At 44.1% G+C, this 26,188-nt stretch overlaps 1 protein-coding gene across 1 annotated transcript; it reads right to left on the bottom strand.

Moving 5' to 3' along the window:
• Positions 1 to 1,767: 1,767 nt before the first annotated feature.
• On the bottom strand, positions 1,768 to 25,728 carry LOC140184963 (transmembrane protein 107-like). Its single transcript, XM_072238205.1, has 5 exons — positions 25,680 to 25,728; positions 24,736 to 24,853; positions 6,869 to 6,944; positions 5,400 to 5,496; positions 1,768 to 2,031 (listed from the first exon to the last, which is right to left on the bottom strand). The coding sequence occupies exons 1-5, from the start codon at positions 25,724 to 25,726 to the stop codon at positions 1,962 to 1,964; spliced, it is 408 nt and encodes a 135-aa protein (XP_072094306.1). The 5' UTR covers positions 25,727 to 25,728; the 3' UTR covers positions 1,768 to 1,961.
• Positions 25,729 to 26,188: the final 460 nt, after the last annotated feature.

Genomic DNA, 26,188 nt, shown 5'->3' with positions numbered 1-26,188 from the left:
GGTGTGGCAGATGATGCTTTGGGTTTAAATGCAAGCCAGTCGGATATCATTGCATTTACAACACTATTGGCCCGTAGGAGAATTTAGCTGGTTTGGAAATCTGCCACTCCCCCAACTGCTGCTGCTTGGTTAGAAGATGTAATGTTTTTTCTGAAATTAGAAAAGATTAAGTTCACTTTGAGGGGGTCTGTAAAAAAGTTCTATACGAAATGGGGACCTTTCTTATCATATTTTGGGAGGCTTAAGGAATTACCTACTAGTTGAGGGCATTTGATTGTACTTGGGAAGTTGCCTCCCATTTAACACACATAATTTACCTCACAGGGTGGTTGATGAATTGTAAATATGAGTGTATTTTGGATCATCTGACATGTTGCAGATGTGTGTGAGCCGTCGTCTTGAAGTAGTGTGGGGGTATGGTTGTGAAATGTCCGTACTTGTATTTGTGAAGTGTTGTGTTGTAAATATATTAGCTGCCATGATATGTTGGGGGAGGGCAGGTGGGGGGAGGTTTGTTTGGGGGTACGATATAAAAGCAAAATGGAGGAAAATGTAACCCATTATATATTCTGTATTGTGTCATTCCTTCAATAAAAAAAGGGAAAAAAAAGTCTTACCATTAATACTATATTCTGCCTCATATTTGACCTACCAAAATGAACCACCTCACACTTATCTGGGTTGAACGCTATCTGTCGTTTCTCAGCCCAGTTTTGCATCCTATCAATGTCCCGTTGTAACCTCTGACAGCCCTCCATACTATCCACAACACCCTCAACCTTTGTGTCATCAGTAAATTCACTAACTCATCCCTCCATTTCTTCATCCACACCATTTATAAAAAATCACGAAGATGTCCCAGAACAGATCCCTGAGGCACACCACTGGTCACCAACTTCCTTGCAGAATATGTCCTGTCTACAACCACTCTTTGCCTTCTGTGGGCAAGCCAGTTCTGGATCCACAAAGCAAGATCCCCTTGGATCCCATATCTCCTTACTTTCTCAATAAGCCGTGCATGGGGTACCTTATCGAATGCCTTGCTGAAAACCATATACACTACATCTACTGCTCTACTTGTTCTGTAAAATGCCAGACCTGCAAACTGTAATCTCGTTAGACTCTGTCTGGGTTGCCTCATTTAACTGGTTTGGACCAGTCAGAGTGTAAAGACACAAATACACAACGCTGGGGTGGGCAGAGCCATGGAACAATGTTAGATTGTAGCCCTGTACAATGACTAGTAAGAAGGTGACCCAGGTAGGTCAGGTGACCCTGAGCCAATGGGATGGAGATCCAATGGTTCAAATGATGAGGAACAGTATAAGAGTCAGGAGCTCCAAAAACACAGGAGCAATTACTCTCCGGCAGCCAGAGACCAACCATTGTGGATAAGGAGGACCCCACGGACACGTGGAGATCAGGATCACGAGGAACGCCTGGCCAATGTACACTCTTTTCCTGGGTAATACCTTTTCTCTTCGTTGCCTGTTCATGGAGTGTCAGGGGTTCTAGTAGGGTGCACAGGTAGATCAGGTATGAACCAGTGTGCTTTTTAGTTCAAATAATAAAAGTTACTTGTCGATAAATACAGATTCTCTGTACCTCACTGATCATTACTACAAGGGGTGAGATTCTTGTAACAGTTCTGTAATGGGGAAAAAGACAGGAAAATTCCACATACAAGCTGTACATTCTGGAAAAGAAAAAAAAGAGTAACACATACTTTATCATGGAGACATTGATGCACAGTCCATAATGGAGGATGACATGTTTTGTCTTGGAGACGATAAGGTCCATAATAGAATAAGAGAAATCCATGTAACATAATTTGGTCAAATGCTGAAGTTCTATAAATGTTGTTAATACCCATTGTCAAATGCACACTGCATTTTAAAGTGATCTTCTACTGCCATTCCAGGGTCAACCTCCAGTTTGTTTAGGGAGGATGTGCAGGATAATCAAAATGGCTTCTTCTTCAACCCAAATACTGCGATCACAAGGACAATTTCGATACATGCTGGGAACACGCTGAAAAATAAGCAGACAGACCATGTAATATCAGAATAAGAAGTTTCCACAGCTGAAAATGGGCATGCGTAAAAAGTTAGCAGAGTAAATAGTTAACGTTGTAAATGGTGCAATAATGACACCATGGGTTACGTGACAGTTGCTGGAAGAATCCAGCTTGTATGTGGAATTTTCCTGTCTTTTTTCCCATTACAGAACTGTTACAAGAATCTCACCCCTTGTAATAATGATCAGTGAGGCACAGAGAACCTGTATTTATCGACAAGTAACTTTTATTATTTCAACTAAAAAGCACACTGGTTCATACCTGATCTACCTGTGCACTCCCTACTAGAACCCCTGACACTCCATGAACAGGCAACGAAGAGAAAAGGTATTACCCGGGAAAGGAGTGTACATTGGCCAGGTGTTCCTCGTGGTCCTGATCTCCACATGTCCGTGGGGTCCCCCTTATCCGCCATGGTTGGTCTCTGGCTGCTGGAGAGTTATCGCCCCTGTGTATTTGGAGCTCCTGACTCTTATACCGTTCCTCATCATTTGAACCATTGGATCTCCATCCCATTGGCTCAAGGTCACCTGACCTACCTGGGTCACCTTCTTACTGGTCATGGTACAGGGTTACAAACCAACATTGTTCCATGGCTCTGCCTACCCCAGCCTTGTGTATTTGTGTCTTTACACTCTGACTGGTCCAAACCAGTTAAATGAGGCAACCCGGACAGAGCCTAACGAGAGTTGATCACAGACTGTTGCAAGAATGATAAGGTTATTATAGTAGGTGATTCTAACACTCGACATGCTAACTGGGATTACTATACTGTAAAAGGACGAGATGGGACAGTTCGTTAAGTGTGTTCAGGAAAGTTTCCTAATAAGTAGGTAGAAGTCCCACCCAGAGAGTGTGTGATACTTAATCTCCTATTAAGGCATGAGGGAGGGCAGATGACAGAAGTTTGTGCAGGGGAAAATTTTGCATCTAGTGATCATAATGCCATTAATTTCAAAGTAAATGTAGAAAAAGATAGTTCTGGTCCACAGGCTGGAATTCTAAATTGGAGAAAGGCCAGTTTTGATGGTATCAGAAAGGATCTGGCAAGTGTGGATTGAGACTGGCTATTCTATGGCAACGGTGTACTTCGTAAGTGGAAGGCCTTCAAAAGTGAAATTTTGAGAGTACAAAGCTTGATGTGCTCGTCATAATAAAATATAAAGGTAACAGGTTTAAGGAACCTTGGTTTTCAAGAGATAGTGAGGACCCGGATTATTGATTTATTTATTGAGATGCAGAGTGGAGTAGGTCCTTCTGGCACTTCAAGCCATGTCGCCCAGCAACCTACAAATTTAACGCTAGCCTAATTACAGGACAATTAACAATGATCAACCTATTAAACTACCAACCCATACACCTTTGGGCTGTGGGAGGAAACCAGAACACCCGGAGGAAACCCACGCAGTCATGGAGACAACGTAAAAACTCCTTACAGGCAACGTCAGGAACTGATCCCGGGTCACCTGTACTGTAAAACGTTGTGCTAACCACTACACTACCGTGCTACCCCAAAGAAAAAAAAACAAGGTGCTATAAGAAGGTATGAGATAGCCCTCACAGACAAGGTGAAGGAGAATCCCAAGGGATTCTACAGATATGTTAAGAGCAAAAGGATTGCAAGGGACAATATTGGTCCTCTGGAAGATCAGGATGGTAATCTATGCATGGAACCAAAAGGGATAGGGGAGGTCTTAAATCCATTTTTTTTTTGCATCTGTATTTACTCACAAAATGGACACGGAGTCCATAGGAGTGAGAAAAAGCAGCAGTGAGGTTATGGACCCTATACAGATTATAGAGGAGGAGGTATTCGCTGTCTTGAGGCAAATTAGGGTGGATAACTCCCCAGGGCCCAACAAGGTGTTCTCTTGGACCCTGTAGGGGGAAAATGCAGAAATTGCAAGGGCCCAAGCACGGATATTTAAATTATCCTTAGCGACAGTTTGAAGTACCGGAGGATTGGAGGATGACTAATGTGGCTCCGCTGTTTAAGAAAGGCTCTAAGAATACACCAGGAATTTATAGGCTGGTGAGCCTGACATCAGTAGTGGGACAGTTATTGGAAGGTATTCTAAGGGACCAGATAGATGAGTATCTGGATAGACAGGGGCTGATTAGGGATAGTCAGCATGGTTTTTGGAGAATGTTACCAGGAAAGTTGATGAAGGCAAGGCAGTGGATGTCCAGGACTTCAGCAAGGCCTTTGACATTGTCCTTTATGGGAGGCTGGACAAGAAGTTTCAGTTGCTCGGCATTCAAGATGAGGTAGTAAATCCGATTAAACATTGGTTTTGTGGGAGAAGCCAGAGACCGGTAGTAGATAGTTGCCTCTCTGACTGGAGGTCTGTGATTAGTAGGTCCGTTGTTGTTTGTCATCTATATCAATGATCTGGATGATGATATGGTTAACTGGATCAGCAAATTTGCGGGTGACACCAAGACCGGGGGTGCAGTGGACAGTGAGGAAGGCTGTCACAACTTGCAGGGGGATCTGTCTCAGCTGGAACAATGGCAGATAGTATTTAATACAGACAAGTGCGAGGTGTTGCACTTCACTAGGATCAGCCAGGGTAAATCTTACACAGTGAGAGAACGGTAGGGTACTGAGGAGTGAAGTAGAACAAAATGATCAGGGAATACAGATCCATAATTAATTGAAAGTGGCATCACAGGTAGATGGGCTCGTAAGGAAAACTTCTGGCACACTGGCCTTCATAAATCTAAGTACTGCATACAGGAGATGGGATGTTATGTTGAAGTTGTACAAGACATTGGTGAGGCCTAATTTGGAGCACTAAATGCAGTTTTGGTCACCTACCTACCGGAAAGATGTAAACAAGGTTGAAAGACTATAAAGAAAATTTACAAGAATGTTGCTGGGACTGGAGGACCCGAGTTATAAGGAAAGATCGAATAGGTTAGGACTTTACTCCTTGGAACGTAGAAGATTTGGGGGAGATTTGATTACAAAATTATGAGGGTATAGATAGGGTAAATGCAAGCAGGCTTTTCTACTGAGGTTGGGTGAGACTACAACTAGAGGTCATTGGTTAAGGCTCAAAGGTGAAATGTGGAGAAACCTCTTCAGAGGGTCGTGAGAGCGTGGAACGAGCTGCCAGTGCAAGCGGTGCATGCGAGCTTGATTTCAATGTTTAAGAGAAGTTTGGATAGGTATGTGGATGGAAGGGGTATGGAGAGCTATGCTCCAAGTGCAGGTCGACGGGACTAGGCAGTTTAAATGGTTCAGCACAGACTAGATGAGCCGAAGGGCCTGTTCTGTGCTGTACCTTTCTGAACTATTTCTGAAGGGCAGAAGTACCTGCAGAATCCAAAGATGTACCAGTAGGTCCAGCACTCCCATCTCTCAAAGACAAAGAACGACAGACAAACGGAACCACTGCAATGAGCTGTAACAGCTGCAGCACAGGTCAAGGAAGAATTGCAACACAGAACCAGTGGGACAGTTAGCAAAGACTTACATGCGTGCATGCACACACACTTGAACATACTAATATTCATATATACACACACACACACCCACACTGTTAATGGTTAGCATCCTCCCCATATTTAATGATGCACAAGCTTAGTAAAACATCCCTTTGCCTCTTGACTGTTTTAACAATCTGTTTTTCCACTATTGCAGTCAGGTTTTTTCTACTTAGGTTGGGTGAGACTAAACTAGAGGTCATTGGTTAAGGATAACATGAGGGGAAACTTCTTCACTCAGAGGGGGGAAAGAGTGTGAAATGAGCTGCCAATTCAAGTGGTGCATGCGAGCTCGATTTCAATGTTTAAGAGAAGTTTAGATAGCTTCCTGGATGGGAGGTTATGGAGGGTATGGTCCAGCTGCAGGTCGATGGGACTAGGTAGTTTAAATGGTTCAGCACAGACTTGATGAGCAGAAGGACCTGTTTCTGTGCTGTAGTTTTCTATGACTCTATGACCTACCTGCAGAAAGTGAATATCCACCAGTAGGTATTGCATGGTCATTGTTCAAACAAGAAAAAGAGAAGAGCAGCTGAGGCACTACCATGGGCTCCAATAGCTGAGGTAACATTTATAGCAAAGTGGCAAAAAAAAAAATCAGTTCTTCTGAGACACTACAGGAACAGACACAAAATCCAAGCACATATGCAAATGTAAAATGGCTAAGGTGCAACTCACATATACAGCACAGGAGGCAGCCATTCTACTTGTTATCAATGCACTGGCACTTTAGTACAAATATTCAATTAAACCAATTCCCCCGTCTCTCCTATCATCCCAATTTTTTGTTTCCCTTTCAAATATTCTCCCAATTTTCTGCTCAAAAAGTGCTTTAAAAATACACTCTTTTTTCTGATTGTTGATGAAGATGATGTGTCCTGATGAAGGGTCTTGGCCTGAAATATCATCTCTTTATTCCCCTCCATAGGTGCTGCCTGACCTGCTGAGTTCCTCAGAATCAGAATCACCAGCCTGTGACGTGAAATTTGTTAACTTAGCATTTTGTGTCTGTTACTCTGAATATACTTTATTCTTTCTGGGAAACATTTCTACCTCAAGACATATGTAACGCTCAGCTATATTGGCTCGTATTTATCTCGGGGAAACCCCGCCCGCCGCCCACCTTGTTTCCCAGTGATGTCGGTTGCTGTACAACTGCCACCTGGTTCAGCTTCAAACATCAATCATCAGCCAGCACACAATGTACGTTTTACCAATTACACTTTATAGATATTGCTAATTCTATGAGATTAATCGAAGTTTGATACAAAAAAGGAATGGAAAAGGTGCCAGACTTACCGAAGTTCAATTCCTTGGTGAACACATTGGAGCTCGGGGACCTCTTCGGGACCCCTCTGACCCCTTCGACTCGTAGCTCAGGACCACCCGGAGTGATCAAACTGAGCATTTCCGCAGGTCCGTCGTCCTCAGGGTCTCTTCTCCAACTCCCCGCCAAAACCCCCTGGTTCCCAGCCATATCACCCCAAGAAAGAATAACATGGACACCCATTGGTTCATTTACATCTATTATCTGTTATAACCCAAGCAAAGTGCTAGCTAGAGACTTTCTCAGCATTTAACATAACAAAGAAGCCATTTTGATTAACATACGCAGTAACATAACAGATTAACATAACAAAGAAGCCATTTTGATTAACATATGCAGTATAACAGATTAACATAACAAAGAAGCCATTTTGATTAACATACGCAGTAACATAGAAGAAGAAACCATTTACACATTTCCCTTGTAAAATCTGGTCTCCAAAGGCCCTAGATATGCATACATTGATAGATATCTAAATCTGCCATTCTGGTGACCACCTGCCCCTGTGGTGGACCCATTCCTTCTCATCACCCTAACTCCCAACCAACAACTGCCGCCAGAAGAGCATCCTTGTAGCACGTTACCTGTACCTTAAACGTCAACCTTTCATCAGTTGGAGAAAACTTGATAATCAAAAAGAATAGTATCAATAATTTCCCCAAAATTAAGAAAGTACAAATGCTGGGGAATTGATCCATTTGGACAGTTTACCAAAAATGCTAGCACAACAACGCTGGGCAGAGTAGTAGCCTCCTGTACTGTACTGCATAATGAGTCCAGCAAGTCTGCAGCACCACAGGGAACTCAGCTGTACAAGGGGAGAGGAGCAGAGGTCCAAGGGTGACTGATGGGAGACTCAGTAGTGAAGGAATGACAGATTTTATGGCTGCAAAGGTGAATCCAGGACAATGCGTTGCTTTCCTGGTACTAGGATGATGAATGTCACAGACAGTTGCAGAGCATTCTAACAGAGGAGGGTCACGTTGGTACAAATCACAAAGGTAAAAAGAAGGATTGGGTCCTGCATTATGAATTTAGGAAGATAGGTTGCAGATTAATGAGCAGCACCTCTGTGGCCACAATCTGTGGATTACTTCCAGATTACAACAGGGTCTTCCTGCTCCTGAGAACCATTCGTTATCAGTTTGCAAGTTGGAAATGTGGATGACAAAAACTTGGGCAACGCGTGGTTAAACCAGAGCATTTAATTCAACCACTCACACAGAACAGTACAGCACAAAAGCAGGTCCTTCGGCCCACCATGTTGTGTTGAACTAATTAAACTAGCAATTAAATACTTACAAAACTAATTGCTTCTGCCTGCGAATGTCCATATCCCTCCATTCGCCACACATTCAAGTGCCTTTTAAATACTTCTACTGTACATGCCTTCACTATCTCGCCATGCAGCACCTTCCAGACATCCACCACTCGGTGTAAAAAAACTTGCCCTGCACATCCCTGAACTCACCCCTCACCTGAAATGCATGCCTGATATTAGAAGCTTTCACTCTGAGACAGCCATTGCCGTGAATCAATTTCCCCACACAGCAGAATACACCTGTAGCAGCTGCCAAATCCAAGTCACTGCTCTCTCAAACCTTCTTTTGTACATATGGACTGTACTTAATGGCAGGCATCCTTAACTTGGAGGGGAACAGTACAAGGATAGCCCAGTTCAATGTGTTGTTGAGAGCAGAGTGTGACAGTGTGACAGGTGTGTTTCGATTTTTGGATAATGGGACAGTTTCTGGGAAAGATGGGACTTGTACAAGTTGCATGGGCTACATCTAAACCAAAACTGATCCAGCATCTTTGTGGTGGTGGAGGGGAGTTGGATTGGCCGATGTTGTTGGAAAGTCCAGACTAATTTGGCAAGGGAATGGAACATAGTAGTTTCGCTGTTAGGGGACAGCGAAATATAGAAGAAAAACTAAGTCAATCCCATAATTAGAGCAGGCATGGGTGTAATAAGTCTTGGGGACAAAATACATGACTAAACTAAAAGGGTTTGATGAGTAAAATGGATGAATTTAGATTGTTTATTAGCACATGAGAATATGATATTGCTCTGATCACAGAGACATGGTTAAAAGGGTAGAACTGGCAAGTCAATATGCTTGGGTACAGAATCTTACATACAATAGGTATGGGAAAAGGATGGCAAGGAAAAAGGAGGTAGCAATTCAATATTTAGGATTCATTACTACAGTAAAGAGGGAGGCTGGCTATTCAAGAAGGCCCCTCAAGTAAGGCCATGATCCTAAGCTCTACCAAAGGGGTAGTGGGGGGGGGGATCACTTTGCTAGAGATAGATTACAGATCTGACAGTCCGCAGGAGCTAGATGAGCAGATATGTAGACAAATCTTGGAAAGGTGCAAGGGCAATAGGGTTATTGTAGCAGGGGATTACAACTTTCCCCTATTAACTGGGATTGCCTTAGTGTGAAAGTCTTGGAGGGAGTGGAATTTTTAAAGTGCTCGGCAATGAAAGATTTTTGAACCATTTTGCGATATTCATGTTACTGTGGGGCGCATTTTGATTACTGCATAACAGTCTGGTCTGCAGCCTCCAATGTGTAGGATCTAAAGAGGCTACAGAAGCACCTCCTTCATGGGCACAACTGTCCTCATTACTGAGGACATCAAGAGGTGGTGCCTCTTCTTGTTACTACCATCGGGGAGGAATTACAAAAGCCTGACGACCCACACTTAGCAATTTAAGAACATCTTCCCCACTGCCATCAGATTTATGAACAGTTTATGTGCCCACAAACACCACCTCACTTTTTCTTTTTCACTATGGGAATTGAGACTTCTGAAACTCAACACCCTGCTCCCAGCACATCCATTTTCTTTCTTGGTATTTATTTAAATTGAGAATTTTAAAGTTTTTCTCTGAGAAGCAGAATGCACTCTACCCACGTTCTGCAATCTTCATTGCCTTTCCGCAGCCATTATGTGTTGCTGGTAAGTGAAACATTAAAGGCTCATTGCTGAGTAACAAACTGCAGTTAGATGAATAAAACCAGGATGCATCTGTCAGGAACTGTACTGGCTCAGCTTTTTCCACTTCAGTTGGGTGCAACTGGAACTAGAGGTCAGAGGTTAAGGGTGAACAGTGAAATATGTAAGGGGTACCTGAGTGGGACTTCTTCACTCAGAAGGTAGTGAGAGTGGTATATGTTTGTAGATTATGGACCAGAAAGCATCAAGTGCATTGGGAAGTGGGTGGAATGGACTAAGTGAGTTCAAAAGGGACTCCCTCTGACAGTACGTTTAATGTAGACCACTTGGAATACTTGGAGGATTACTAGAGAAAGGACAAGGTGGGAAGAATGTAGGGTGGTCTGCATTTGTTCAATGGAAAGGCGATACAGGTGTCCCCCGCTTTTCGAACGTTCGCTTTACGAAACCTCACTGTTATGAAAGACCTACATTAGTTACCTGTTTTCGCTAACAGAAGGTGTTTTCACTGTTACGAAAAAAGGCAGCGCACGAAAAAAGCAGCGCGCCCCGAGCAGCCAAGCTCCTCCCCCAGAACTGCATTCTAGCTGGCATGCTTAAACTCGTGCCTGTGAGCAGCTGTTAGCAAAATGAGTTCTAAGGTATCGGAAAAGCCTAAAAGAGCTCGTAAGGGTGTTACACTTAGCGTAAAACTAGACATAATTAAGTGTTTCAATCGTGGTGAACGAAGTAAGGACAAAGTGGGTTTTGCTTGTGGAAGTTGACGTAGATGATGTTGAGAAGGTTTTGGTATCCCATGACCAAGAACTGATAGATGAAGAGCTGATGCAATTGGAAGAGGGAAGGATAACAACCGAAAACGAATGCAGTAGCGAATGGACCGAAAGTGAAGTCGTCCAGGAACTGAACGTGAAGCAACTGCGTGAGATTTTCGCTGCAATGATAAAGTATGATTTTAATTTTGAAAGGGTACGTCGGTTTAGGGCATATTTGCAAGATGGTTTGAGTGCTTACAAAGAACTGTATGATAGAAAAATGTGCGAGGCTCAGCAGTTAAGCATACTGTCGTTTCTCAAGCCTTCCACATCAGCCATAGCAGACGACGAACCTCCACCTTCGACATCGAGGCAGGCAGACATAGAAGATGACCTGCCTGCCCTGATAGAAACAGATGACGAGATGACACCCCAGTGTCCCACCACCCCAACCCCCGGGCCGCGGACCAATACACTGCTGCAGAGAATGCAGCGGTAGCCGGAACACACCCGGCACCTAATTAATTAGCTTGTTTATTTCGGCTTTTTTCTTAAAGATGTGTTGGGTGCGTCCCGGCCACCGCTGGACTGCTGCATTCTCCGTGGATCGGTATCGGTTCGCTGCCCAGTGGTTGGGGGCCACTGCACCACCCCAACCTCTGACGACTCAGCCTAACACACCATCATCAGTGTGCTCGGCGCTGTCTTCCCAATTCCGGTAAGTGATACTACACTGTACATACATTATTTCTACTTTATATCGGCTGTGCATTTTTATGTGTTATTTGGTATGATTTGGCAGCTTCATAGCTTAAAGGTTACTGGAGAGAGTGCTTCTGCCGAGAGCGCTTGCATAAAGTTTTCGCTATGGAGAACAGTGCGGTATTTCTACATTATATAGGCTGTGTATTTATCATATCATTCTTGCTTTTACTATATTACTGTTATTTTAGGTCTTGTGTTATTTGGCATGATTTGGTAGGTTATTTTTGGGTCTGTGAACGCTCACAAATTTTTCCCATATAAATAAATGGTAATTGCTTCTTCACTTTATGACATTCCAGCTTATAATCATAGTCATACTTTATTGATCCCGGGGGAAATTGGTTTTCGTTACAGTTGCACCATAAATAATAAATAGTAATAAAACCATAAATAGTTAAATAGTAATATGTAAATTATGCCAGGAAATTATGAAATAAGTCCAGGACCAGGATGAAATAAGTTATGAACTGTTTCATCGGCACGCTCTACCTTCGGATGGCGGGGGAAACATGTACATAGTGTGACGAAAGAGGGTTACAAAAGTACACCTAGACTAAGATGTTAACTGTCCTGTGCTAGCACCAGTGGGATCAACAGTTGATCTGCCACCTGTCTTCAGGAGAGAGAGATAAGTAAGACAATGGAACAGCATTTGGAAATGTTAATGAAGAGACGAGAGAGTTTAACGGAAGGAGACACCGGTCTGAATATTGTCAAGACCAGTTCCTTTTGAACCTTGAACTGTTTGAAGTGTGATGGATAGGCGATACCCCAGCAGGGGGATAAAAAGGGGCAGGTTCGCTAAGACACGACACACACGACACCACGAGGTAACGAGACCCTGGAAGCGGTGCACCCCCACAAGTCGGTGGGAGTTTTGGAGGTCTGGTCGCGGGACCAGACATAGACGCACAGGGTGGAAAGATACGGTCGGCGGGAACCTGGTGTGTGTCCGCCCTTGCTTGAGTGCTGGGTTCACCGCTGAAGAACGATCGTGTCTGGAATAGAGGGGTCACAGTCGGTGACCTCAGAAGACATTACAAAGGGCTCGCCCGAAAGCTAACTGCGAGGAATATTGAAGGTCTGTGTGGAATCCGTTTTGAATATTCATTCGCTTTCGCCCTCTCTCTCCTCCGCCCCCCACCCCTACCCCGTCCACCGGCACGGCAGTGATTACTGTGAACTGAACTGAACTCAATTGAACTGAACTTTACGTCACTTGAAACTGGTCATTTACCCCTAGACTCCGATAGAGCTTGATTGATCCTATTATCCTAGTTCTGTGTACATGTGTGTTTATTCATTGCTAACCTGTTGCATTTATATCCTTACTATTAGAGTACTGTGTTGCTTATTTCTTTAATAAAACTTTCTTAGTTCCAGTAATCCAGACTCCAACTGAGTGGTCCATTTCTGCTGGTTTGGCAACCCAGTTACGGGGTACGTAACATAAGTGGGGATCTTGTCCGCGATTTTGAACGCTAAATTTGGGACAGGGTAAATTGATTGGGTTAAAATTCCCGAAAGAAAGAAAAGACAAACAGCAGAAATGGAGATTGAGGAATTTCTAAAGGCGCCAACCTTGGAGGCATTAGAGGATGCCAGGAAAGCGGAATTGGCAGCTGTGGCCAAACGGTTGAATCTTGTTAAGGGTAAGTCGACAATGAGGAGAGAGGAGATACACAGAGTTATCGTAGAGCACTATGTATCTAAAGGTGTGTTTCCCCAAGGGGAGCTGGAGGTGGTGTCTATTGAAAAACCTGGTGGAGACGCAGTACAGGTGCAGATTGAAAAACTGAGACTTGAGCACGAGTTCCGGGTACGGCAGCTAGAACACGAAGAGAAGCAGTTAGAACGGCAGGAGAAAGAGAGACAGTTAGAACGGCAAGAGAGAGAGAAACATTTAGAACGGCGAGAGAGAGAAACAGTTAGAACGGCAAGAGAGAGAGAGGGACAAACAGTTGGAGCGAGAAGAGAGGCAGAGGGAAAGGGAATTCGAGCTGGAGAAGTTAAAGATGATGGCAGAGCAGGGGCCTATGCCGAACCAAGGTGGAGGGTTCAGGGCGACCCAGAAGGTTAGGCTGGTTCCCCCATTTGACGATACCGATGTGGATCGGTACTTTCTCCATTTTGAAAAAGTTGCTGCAAGTCAGGACTGGCCGAGGGATAAGTGGGTTGTCTTACTTCAGTGTGTACTTAGAGGGAAAGCCCAACAAGCTTACTCGGCTTTGTCCGCGGAAGATGCCCAGAGGTATGAGGTGGTGAAGGAGGCCATCCTCAGGATTTATGAGTTGGTCTCGGAGGCATACCGGCAGAGGTTCTGGAATGCGAGGAAGCAGTGGGGCCACATGTATTTAGAGTTTGCCCGTGAGATGCAGATGTATTTTGAGCGTTGGTGCGCCTCGAAAGAGGTCAATGGGGATTATGACAGACTGCTACAGCTAATACTGATTGAGCAGTTTAAAGGTTGTGTCCCTGAAGGTATGAGACCCTACCTAGATGAGAAAGAGGCAGACACTTTAGCCGCAACTGCTAAGTTAGCGGATGAGTACGCGTTGACGCATAAAATGAAGTTTGCCCCGAGTAAAGGCTACCAGAAGGGTAGTCAGGACGGCGGGGAGAGTCCACCATAAAAGTCAGGAAGTAAGCCGGGAACTAGTGAGAAGGATAAGGTAGACTAGGAGCAGTCTGGTAGGAAGTCTCCTGGGTCGTCTGTTATAATTGTGGGAAAGTCGGACACTTTGCGTCCAGGTGCTTTGCCCCAAAGAAGGTGACGGGAAAAGGAAAAACAGTGATTTCCACTGGCTGTATCGAGCTGGTAAACGAACCGCTAGGAGAGGAAAGGTCTGCCAAAGTTCAGGAAGGGCGCGAGAGGTTTATCTCGGCCAGATTGGTGTCGGTGAAGGAGGGGTTAAACCCAGTTCCAGTATGGATCTGGAGAGACACGGGAGCGTGTCAGTCATTGATATTGAAGAGTGTGTTAGAATTTAGTTCAGAGACCCAGACTGGGGAGGTAGAGGTCAAAGGTGTTGCGGAAGGGACAGAAGCAGTACCCTTGCACCAGATACACCTACAAAGCAACTTGGTCTCTGGACTAGTCACGATCGGGGTGAGGCCTGAATTACCGATGAAAGGCGTGGAAGTCTTGCTTGGTAATGACCTCGCCGGGGGATTTGTGTTCTCGGCAGTGAGATTGACAGGTCAGCCTGCCAGCATTGAGGCCCCGCCCATGGACTCACAGGTTCATCCTGTTTGCGCAGTGACTCGCTGTATGTCCAGAGAGACTGCTGAGACGTTTCTACCAGCCTTGTACGAGGAGGGGGTAGAAAGTGAAAAGAAGGAGCGTAATGAAACAGGAGGAAGTGGGAAAATTAAGGTAGATTTATCATTAGAAAAGAAGGACTTTATACAGGCACAGGAGCAAGATGAGGAAACAGCTCTCTCTCTGAAGCAGGATTAAAAAGAGAGCCAGTAGGCTATTGTGTGGAGGAGGGTGTGCTAAGGAAGAAAGGGAGACCAAGTACTGCAGATGAGGAATGGGGGGTGGTGCAAAAGAGTTATGGGGATGAGATTTTTAACCTGGCCCACAAAGTACCCCTCGGTGGACATTTTGAGGTGCTGAAGGAAACAGTCGGCGAAGCCATGAGAGAGTTTTTCTGGCTGCACAGGAGGAAGGATGTTATTGATTATTGCAGACGCAAACTGAGATGGTCACAGGTTTTTGATATGCTAACAAACCTAGTCGGTGTTAGCGCGGAAATCAATGAAACTAGGGTGCCACCTGATAAGGGGAAAAACCATTTTGAAAAGATGAGTATGGTACCGACCAGATGGGAGAAGGCTATTGTTTTGGCCAGCTCTGCTGATAAGGTCTCTCTCTTAATCCCCGAACAAAGCGGCCCTTTAGGAGAGCTAATTAAACGGCTCGCACACGTGTGTTTGATTGTCCCAAGGCGATGCAAAGAACTGGGACGTTGGGTGGTGTTGGTCACGCTAGGTTAGCCTAGTGAGCAACATCCCTATAGAATGAGTAATTCAGTGACGAAAGGGCTGACGAACACAGAGGTGTATCTTGGCGATGTAATACAGCTGTCTGAAGCCAGCTTGATAGTGAACCTTGAAAAAAATGAGTTTGGCCACGCGAAGGTCACTTATCTGGGAATTGTGGTAACACAGGGGCAGCTGGCAGCGATGCAAGCTAAGGTGCGGGCTATCTCTGACATCCCAACCCCAACAGACAAGAGGGCCCTCAGAAGGCTCTTGGAGATGGTGGGGTACTGTAGGAAGTTTTGCAATAACTTTGCAGGTACTACCCCTCCCCCCCTACTAAGCCCTTGCAAAAGAAAACTAAGTTGGGATGGGACGACCCTTGTAACCGTGGTCCGGGACGAAACCCAATGAGAGGTTACACTGATCACAATTCATCAGTGTTTTCGGCCACTGTGAAGTTTGCTAAGTTGGAGCCTGGTTTAGAGGATTATTAAAATAACACATATAAAAGGAACGGAAAGTGTGATTGCTGACTGTCTGTCCAGGTGTTGACAACTTAAAATTCTCTGTATTAGCCAAATAGCTGATGAAGATGTATATTTGTGTGTATCTAATAATATATTCATGCTTATAATTTTTACCCCGATAAAAATCCTTAAAGGAGAGGGGTGTGACGAAAGAGGGTTACAAAAAGTACACATAGACTAAGATATTAACTGTCCTGTGCTGGCACCAGTGGGATCAACAGTTGATCTGCCACCTGTCTTCAGGAGAGAGAGATAAGTAAGACAATGGAGCAGCATTTGGAAATGTTAATGAAGAGACGAGAGAGTTTAACGGAAGGAGACACCGGTCTGAATATTGTCAAGACCGGCTCCTTTTGAACCCTGAGCTGTTTGAAGTGTGATGGACAGGCGATACCCCAGCAGGGGGATAAAAAGGGGCAGGTTCGCTAAGACACGACACACACGACACCACGAGGTAACGAGACCCTGGAAGCGGTGCACCCCCACAAGTCGGTGGGAGTTTTGGTGGTATGGACGCGGGACCAGTCATAAACGCACAGGGTGGAAAGATACGGTCGGCGGGAACCTGGTGGGTGTGTCCGCCCTTGCCTGGGTGTTGGGTTCACCGCTGAAGAACGATCGTGTCTGGAACGGAGGGGTCATGATCGGTGACCTCAGAAGACATTACCAAGGACTCGCCCGAAAGCTAACTGTGAGGAATATCGAAGGTCTGTGTGGAATCCGTTTTGAATATTCATTCACTTCCGCTCTCTCTCCTTTTCCCCAGCCAACGGCACAACAGTGATTACTGCGAACTGAACTGAACTCAATTGAACTGAACTTTGCGTCACCTGAAACTGGACATTTACCCCTAGACTGCGATAGAGCTTGATTGATCCTATTATCCTAGTTCTGTGTACATGTGTGTTTATTCATTGCTACCCTGTTGCATTTATATCCTTACTATTAGAGTACTGTGTTGCTTATTTCTTTAATAAAACTTTCTTAGTTCCAGTAATCCAGACCCCAACTGAGTGGTCCATTTCTGCTGGTTTGGCAACCCAGTTACGGGGTACGTAACAATATAAACAGTTAGATGAATCCCGTAAGAAAAGAGAGAATGAATAAAAGCTAGAGACGGAAAAGATACAAAAAGAATAGGCAAAGATAATAAACACAAAATAATCTGCAGATGCTGGGGTCAAAGCAACACTCACAACACACTGGAGGAACTCAGCAGGTCGGGCAGCATCCGTGGAAATGATGAGTCGACGTTTCAGGCTGGAACTCTTCGTCAGGACTGTAGAGGGAAGGGGCAGAGGCCCTATAAAGAAGGTGGGGGGAGGGTGGGAAGGAGAAGGCTGGTAGGTTCCAGGTGAAAAACCAGTAAGGGGAAAGATAAAGGGGTGGGGGAGGGGAAGCAGGGAGGTGATAGGCAGGAAAGGTGAAGAAGGAATAGGGGAAAACACAATGGGTAGTAGAAGGAGGCGGAACCATGAGGGAGGTGGTGGGCAGCTGGGGGAGGGGGCAGAGTGACATAGGGATGGGGAAGGGAGGGGGAGGGAATTACCAGAAGTTGGAGAATTCTATGTTCATACCAAGGGGCTGGAGACTACCTAGCCGGTATATGAGGTGTTGCTCCTCCAACCTGAGTTTAGCCTCATCATGGCAGTAGAGGAGGCCATGGATGGACATATCCGAATGGGAATGGGAATGGGAAGCAGAGTTGATATGGGTGGCAACTGGGAGAACCTGTCTGTTGTGGCGGACGGAGCGGAGGCGCTCAACGAGCAAAGATAATGTGGCGGAGGCAAAGATAATGGTGTCTGCTTTAAAAGGGGGAAAACAAACAACTTAAATAAACAGTACCAGAATCTGAAGATAAATTAGATGAGCATAAACCTATGCATCCCAAATTACCATTACCACAGAGTCCACACAAGGTGCTGCTTCCCGATTATCTGGGACCATTGGCACTAGCCAATGTCTGACATTTTGACCACCACTTTGAAAGGTAGAGAACAACAGTGGGGTGCAGCAGGTGGTACTGGTTCCCCATATAAAGGTCCAGTGGCACAATGTACTAGATTTGGGAGCAGGAGGAGAAGATGGCAGTGCGACGCAGTGCGCACAGCTCTCCGGTGAAATGATATTGTTTTTGTTAAGTAGGGGCCGTGGACAATTCTGATTTGATGGAGACAGACGTGAGAAGGCACAGAGGACCATCTGGAGAAATTTCTGAAATGCCCGGTTCGCTGCCACTGCGCGATCCAGAATCTCCAGAGGGAAGGCCCCAAGATCCCCGGCTTTGCCTGCTGCTGCTGGCAACTGAGGCTGGGGTCGAAGCGTTCGGCAGAGATGGTGCTCGGTACTCTGTGTCGGAGCTCAAAGTTTTCGGATGACTCAGAGTCGGACTGTGGTCGGACATGGCAGGGAGAGTTTTCTTCCTTCTCCCGTCTGCGTGAGATGTGGGACTTTCGAGAGACTTTTAACTTTTTTACTGTGCTCACGGCCCGTTCTTCATCAAGTTATGGTACGAAGTGAGAGTAAGAGTTCGGCACGGACTAGAAGGGCCGAGATGACCTGTTTCTGTGCTGTTATGGTTATATGGTTATTGTTGCACTATTGTAACTATATGTTATAATTATGTGGTTTTTGTTACTTTTTCAATCTTGGTCTGTCCTGTGTTTCTGTGATATCACACTGGAGGAATATTGTATCATTACTTAATGCATGCATTACTAAATGACAATAAAAGAGGACTGCGTGTCCTCATAATCTAATCTAATCTATATCCTTGCTGACTCGGACCGATCCTGTTACTGCTATCCAAATGTGCTGCTATTTCATCCTTTATAATTGACTCCAGCATCTTCCCTACCACTGATGTCAGGCTAACTGGTCTATAATTCCCTGTTTCTCTCTCCCTCCTTTCTTAAAAAGTGGAATAACATTAGCTACCCTCCAGTCCTCAGGAACTGATCCTGAATCTATAGAACATTGGAAAATAATTACCAATGCGTCCACGATTTCTAGAGCCACTTCAAGTACCCTGGGGTGCAGACCATCAGGCCCTGGGGATTGATCAGCCTTCAGTCCCATCAGTCCATCCAACACCATTGTCTGCCTAATGTGAATCTCCTTCAGTTCCTCCATTATCCTAGGTCCTCCGGCCACTACTACATCTGGGAGATTGTTTGTGTCTTCCCTAGTGAAGACAGATCCAAAGTACCTGCTCAACTTGTCTCCCATTTCCTTGTTCTCCATAATAAATTCACCCGTTCTGTCTTCAAGGGCCCAACTTTGGTCTTAACTAAATTTTTCCTCTTCACATACTGAAAGAAGCTTTTACTATCCTCCTTTATATTCTTGGCTAGCTTGCCTTCGTATCTCATCTTTTCTCCCCGTATTGCCTTTTTAGTTATCCTCTGTTGCTCTTTAAAAGTTTCCCAATCCTCTGCCTTCCCGCTCATCTTTGCTATGTTATACTTCTTCTATTTTATTTTTATAGAAGATGGAAGACACAGACAAAAACAAAAAAAATTCAAAGAAAATGTGTTTGGCTGGAGGCAAGAAACTGGAGGATCTGAAGGCAATTGATAGAAACGTAGGGAGAAAAGGTCACAGGGGAAATTAGTGAGGGAATGAGACTGCTGTGAGCTAGCATAGACTTGAGGGGCTGAATAGCCTCCTTCTCTGCTCTAAGGAAATATGGAAAATCTGTCCTGGATAATTTTCTAGAAATCTATTACTGGTCAAATAAGAAAACAGGTTTTGCTTGATCAGATACTGGGGAATGAGGTAGGTCAAGGGCACCAAGTTTTAGAAGGTAAACACTAAGGACACAGTGATCACTAGTTTTAAGTCAGCTACAAAAGAGAAGGAGCCACACTAAGCACAAATAATTAACCAGAGAAAAGCTAAAGGGTGAGAGCGGATCTGACCCAAGCCAATCGGAATCAAAAGTTGACAGGTTGCCGCATTATAGGAAGGATGTGAAGTGGGACTACTTACTCTGAAAAAGAAACTTGACGGAAATATGCAAAACAATGTGTGTCTACAGAGTGGATAAAGGGAAGCTGATGCCTTTTTTGGAAGGGACAATAGAGGTCACAGGTTAAAACAAAGGGAAAAGAACTAAGAGTGAAAGGAGGAAAGTCTTGCTTTTAAACAGAGGATGCGGATGGAATCTGGAATGAAAGGAAGCCCACGCAGTCACGGGGAGAAGGTACAAACTCCTTACAGACAGCTGCAGGAATTGAACCCCAATCAGTTATTGCTGCTACTGTAAACCATTGAGCTACCTGCTACACTACCATGCCACCTGGCTCTTTTATACACCTCTATGAGATTACCTCTCAGACTCCCCCAAAGGAGGAAAGACCAGCCTATCCAACCTCTCCCTATAACTCAGTTCCTCAAGACCTGGCAACCGATAGTGCACAAACTCAGTATGCCCCAAAGTCAATGAACTACATCTGAAGTATAGTCACTGCATTATCCACAGCCATTATTTGCATAATGCTACGGATCACATTCCGTATGACTCTGCGACATGCTGATGCTGTTCTGTGCCTTTTGTCCATCTCAGTGCATTCAATACCGAAATTTTCATCTATCACTTTGTTACATTAATTTAATCCCATCACATGCTCCGTCTAGCTTCAGAGCTTCCAGCATAATCTCCATAACAGAGCTGCCTGTGGCACACCTTGCATCAAGTCTTGCTCTTGTCATCCCAGTCTTTGCTCTCTGTGAGAAATACCATGAAATTAAATCTGAAATTCTTTGCCGGAAAAACATAACTTCATGGCCTCATCTCTTTCCACCTGAGCAACATACTCCAGCTTTACTACATCCCTCTAGCTGTGGTTTTAGCATTTCCCCTTTCACTAATGGAAACGTTTGGATCTCACACTTAATAATTCCGTAGATGTCCACTTTGATCTGAATAAAATTTTGTAAAGTACTTTAGGATGGTCATCCACGATAACAGGGTCATAGTTATGCAACGTGAAAACAGGCCCTTCAGCCCAATTGGTCCATGCTGAGCAAGATTTCAATCTAACTCAATTCTATTTGACAGCTTTCGGCCCATATCCCTCAAAACCTTCTACCAAGATGAACCACGGTGAGCACGGGCTGCTTACAAAGCTTCTAAATATACCTCTTCTGAATTACTCTTACTGCAATCTGCAGCCTGCAATTTCCCTTTGAACCATCTTAACGCACTAGCCATTAAAAGATCCTCTGAAGGACTCGGTGGACTTAACTCTCAAGCATGCAGGTACAGCAACCTTTAGCAGCCGAAGGTACATCACCATGACTGAAAGAGAGGGATGAGGGGAGGACTCCAAGCCAGACTGAAACTCCAAGCAATAAAGTTCCTCTACCCAACATCTTGTTAGCAAATGTACAGTTGCTGGAGAGCAAGACTGAGGATCTAAGAGCAAGATTGCTGTATCGGAGGGAAATGAGGAATTGCTGTGTTCTGTGTTTCAGGGAGATGTGGCTCACTTCGGGCATGCCGGACAAGTTGTTAAGACCCAAAGGCTTTTCGAAACACAGGATGGACCAGACTGCTGATTCTGAGAAGGCAAAAGATGTGTCTGTGTTTCGTGGTAACCGGATGTGGTGGTTTTGTCACACTCTTGTTCCCCCAACCTGGAACAGCTAATGATTAGGTGCTGACTGTTTTTCTCACTAAGAGTTCTCTTGCATGATCCTGACTGCAGTATTCATACTGCCAAAAGCCAATGTCAATAAGGTACTCGAGATATTGAATGCTGAGCACAGTACTCCAAGTGAGGTCTGACCAGGGTCCTATATAGCTGTAACGTTACCTCTCGGCTCTTAAACTCAGTCCCACAGTCGATGAAGGCCAACACGCTGTATGCTTTCCTTTTTTTTGTAATTTATTTTTTATTGAAGTTCACCATCAAACAGACATTTCCATAAGATGTATTTCAGATACTGTACATATATATCATATAATCATATTTGTCACAAATCTCCACAAAATATTTATCTGAGGTACACACTTATAGAAAGGAGAGGAAAGAAAGCATAATCGAAAGAAGAAACCTATGTACAAAGTAGGGAGTGATCTTTTTTTTTAACAACATATTCATTGACTTGTGAGAATAAAATCAGGCCTATGAGGTGTTATGTAGTTAACCCATTTTTCCCAGTATGAATCAAATTGTTCCAATTTATAATTAACAGATGCTGTTATCTTCTCCATTTTGTAAATGTCCATTGTAATTTCCATCCATACATTTAAAGTTGGGCTCTCTTGTGATAACCATTTCCTGGTAAGGGTCTTTTTACCAGCCACCAGCAGTATATTCATTAAATATTTATCTCTTCTCAACCATTCTTGAGGTATATACCCAAAATATATGGTCTTACTCTCTAAGGGTATTTCACATTTAAAGATGTCTTGTAGGGCATTATGTATCCCACTCCAATAGTATTTGATAACGGGGTATTCCCAGAAAATATGATAATGGTTTGCATTTTGATTTCTACAATTTCTCTAGCAAACAGGGAGGTTACTATCACAATGGGATTTCTAAGAGGGTGTAATAAAATATCTTATCAAGTTTTCCCACCCGCACTCCCTCCATTTCTGTGAACTGGTACACTTCCATTGATACCTCCGTATTATTGTCCATTCTTCCTCAGATATTATTATCCCTCCTTCCTTCTCCCATTTTGTTTTAATGTATGAAGTCGAATGTGTTTTAAGATTTGACAAACCCTTATACATGCTTGAAATTATCCTACTACTGTCGACGAATTATATGCTTTTCTAAATAGCTCTATCAGACATGTACTTGCCTTGGTAACATTTTTAACCGTCCTATTAACATACTGTTGCATTTGTAAATACTGGTAAAAGTCTTGTTTTTCTAAGAAGTGTTTCTCTTTGAGCATTTCAAAACTGAACAGTGTTCCTTCTTTCATTATATTTCAAATAGCTGCTATTCCTTTAGCTGTCCAGTCCTTAAATCTAGCATCCAGTTTATTTGGCGTAAAATCCGAGTCATATGCACACCATTTAAGAATTGCAATGTCTCTCTCTAGTTTATATTCTTTTATAATAGTTTTCCATATTTTAGGAGTCCATTTTACCCACAGGTTATCAATAGTATTTATGTAACTTTGTAGGTTATCAGCCAAAATTGCTTGTATGGGGATGGAAAGTATCCTCTCCTCAACGTTTTCCATTGAGCGTCATATGATGGGTTGCACCAGCATATCACAGCTCTCAACTGTGCTGCAAAATAATAATCTCTAAGAGAAGGTAGGCCCCATCCCCCCTTTTCCTTGGCTAACTGCAAAGTTTTGAGACGAACCCTGTGCCTTTTACCTTGCCATATATATCTTCATAGCATCTTGCTCCATTCATTGAATTGATTTTGGTTAAATCTCTATTGGTAGGGTCTGAAAGAGATATAGTAGTCTGGGCAGTATATTCATTTTAATAGATTCAATCCTTGAACTGAGACCAAGAAAAGAAATTAGGTTCCATCTTGTTTTATCTTCCTTAATTTTTTTTTATATATAGGCTGATAATTGCATTCTGACAATTTTGCCAAATCTTTTGGTATAATGATGCCTGAATATTTGACAGACTCTGTTTGCCGTGCCCAAGGATATCTACTTTCAATTGCTCTTGGTGGGCTGTAGTTATACAAAAGTAGTTGGGTTTTAACTGGACTCACTTTCAAGGTCTCTTCATCTCATATTCTCAACCTTCATTGCTCATTTATTATTATTTTTTCTTTTGTATTTGCACAATTTGTTGTCTTTTGCACATTGGTCGTTTGTCTTATTTGGTGTGGTCTTTCATTGATTCTATTATGGTTATTAGATTTATTGAGTATATCCACAAGAAAATGAATCTCAGGATTGTATATGGTGATTATATATATATATATATATATATATATATATATATATATATATATATATATATATATATACACACACACACACACACACACACATATATACATACATTGACGTTGGCGCGTGGCCAAGTGGTTAAGGCATTCGTCTAGTGATTTGAAGGTTGCTAGTTCGAGCCTTGGCTGAGGCACCCTGTGTGTCCTTGAGCAAGGCACTTAACCACACATTGCTCTGCGACGACACCGGTGCCAAGCTGTATGGGTCCTAATGCCCTTCCCTTGGACAACATCAGTGTTGTGGAGAGGGGAGACTTGCAGCATAGGCAACTGCCAGTCTTCCATACAACCTTGCCCAGGCCTGGCCCTGGAAACCTTCCAAGGCGCAAATCTATGGTCTCATGAGACTAACGGATGCCTATATTATATATATATATATACATTGATAATAAATTTAATTTGAACTTTGAAACCTTTCTATTCATGTACTTATCCAAGTACCTTTCAAATGATTTAATGTACCTGTCTCAACCACTTCCACGAGCAGTTCATTCCATATAATGATCACCCTCTTGGTGGAATAATTTACCCCCAAGATTCCTATTAACTCTTTCCCCTCTCACCTTAAACTTATTCCCTCAAGTTCTTGAATCCCCAACTCTGGAAAGGCTGTACAGTCATCCCATGCCCCTCACAATTTTATACACCTCTATAAGGCCACCCTTCATTCCCCCATACGCCAGTGAAAATAGTGCTAATATGCTTAACCCCTCTCTATAACTTAGTCTCTCAACAATAGCTCTATACAAGTGTAAATTTCTGCTCTATCCCCTCCGTTTTGAGATGTTGCCCCCACCAAATATTGAGCTTTAGTGAAGGCTGAACCTGATCTTGGCCAAGAACTGTCCCTCATGTTTTTCCTGTGTCTTTCCTCTGTACTTACCCTGGACCAGAAGATATTAACTACAATGACAAAATGAGCCACGAGGGTCAGAAATCGTGATGGTATAAGGCTGCTGGGCATCAACATCTCCAGTTCCTGCTCTGCACTCAAGATGTACCTGCAGAAATAAAGAGGAATCTTTGAAACGCAAGACAAATATTCTCTCATGTCTACCCCAAGATTGAAACCAGCATTGCTCTACAGCTAACTTTGGAGAGAAATAAAATGAAAACATAAAATACTGATACAACCATTGGGTGCACTGATCCCCAGATTCCTGCAAACGCCTCAACTCCAGGCTTATCCCCAACTCGTTTGATTCTGGGAACAATTCTGTGCATTATCTCCGCTTCCTTTCTCTTCAGCCCAGGAACAGTCCCCTATTCGGTCCAGAATTCCCTTTATCCTGGAAGATGTCCCCGCCTTATCCACAATTCTGTGATTGTGGAAAATCGGCCGTCTGAGCCGAGGAAAATGCCAGCAAAACTTATCCGGCTATCAATTAATTCCCTGCAACTAATCCCCAGCGAAAGTCCCCCATCTGGCCCTCTGAGCTCCCTCACCCTCAGCTAATGCAGAGAGGGGCAAGAGCAGAGTGAACGGCAGGAGCGGGGAATGGAGGGCCAAGGAGAGGGACGTCCCTTCACCAACCCTGATCTGGGCAACTCCACCCGCAGCAACACATTCAGCCCCTTTCCCACATCCAAACCCTCCTCCTCCTCCTCCTCCCCTCTTCTGCCTCTTGCTCGCTCCCATCCCGCTCTGTCTAGCAGAGGACGCGCGATTACTCAGGTAAGTAAGGGCGTGGGACTTCGGCCTATCATTACCGACTGGATCCGGGCACCTGGCCATGTCCTGCAGAAACAGACCTGCTCCCACCTTCTCCTCCAGCGTCCCCCTCCCTGACTTGACCCTCAGGTCCCTCACCCTCAACAGTACCTCACCTAACTCCCGGTTCACGATGGCAGCCCTGACCCGTACGCCTGCGCATTGAGATCCTTCAACATGAGTGGAATGCCTACTCTGACGCGTGGCCTTCTGGGTAATACAGCAGCCATTATTTGGTGCTTGGCGCCGTCCAAGTGATGACCTGAATTCATAAACGTGAGAGATTCTGCAGATCCAGAGCAAGGTGGTTGTTGGGCTGAGGAATAGCCAGTTGGGGCTGTTGATTGAGTGGGTGGGGACTTTGGCATGGAGGAGCCTAGTAGTTTGGTTAGCTTGCAGCCTATGGCTGCAAAAGGGAGGTGGGGGTGGCGGTTGAGATTGAAGGAGGAGGGTGGGAGACTGTGGAATACTCCAGAAATAAGGGTAGCCAAAAAGGGGTGCATTAAGTGAAAGACCTGAAGTAATGGGGGACAACAAATTGAGGAAAATGGGTGAATTGGAGGAATTTATAGTCCTGTATAAAACTAAAGGTCAGAAGGAAGGAGAAGGAGGATTTAGAGCCTTT

Source organism: Mobula birostris, chromosome 20, assembly GCF_030028105.1.
Source record: "Mobula birostris isolate sMobBir1 chromosome 20, sMobBir1.hap1, whole genome shotgun sequence".
Classification (NCBI taxonomy): domain Eukaryota; kingdom Metazoa; phylum Chordata; class Chondrichthyes; order Myliobatiformes; family Myliobatidae; genus Mobula; species Mobula birostris.
Note: the sequence above shows the minus strand (reverse complement) of the source record. Positions and strands in the feature narration are given on the sequence as shown.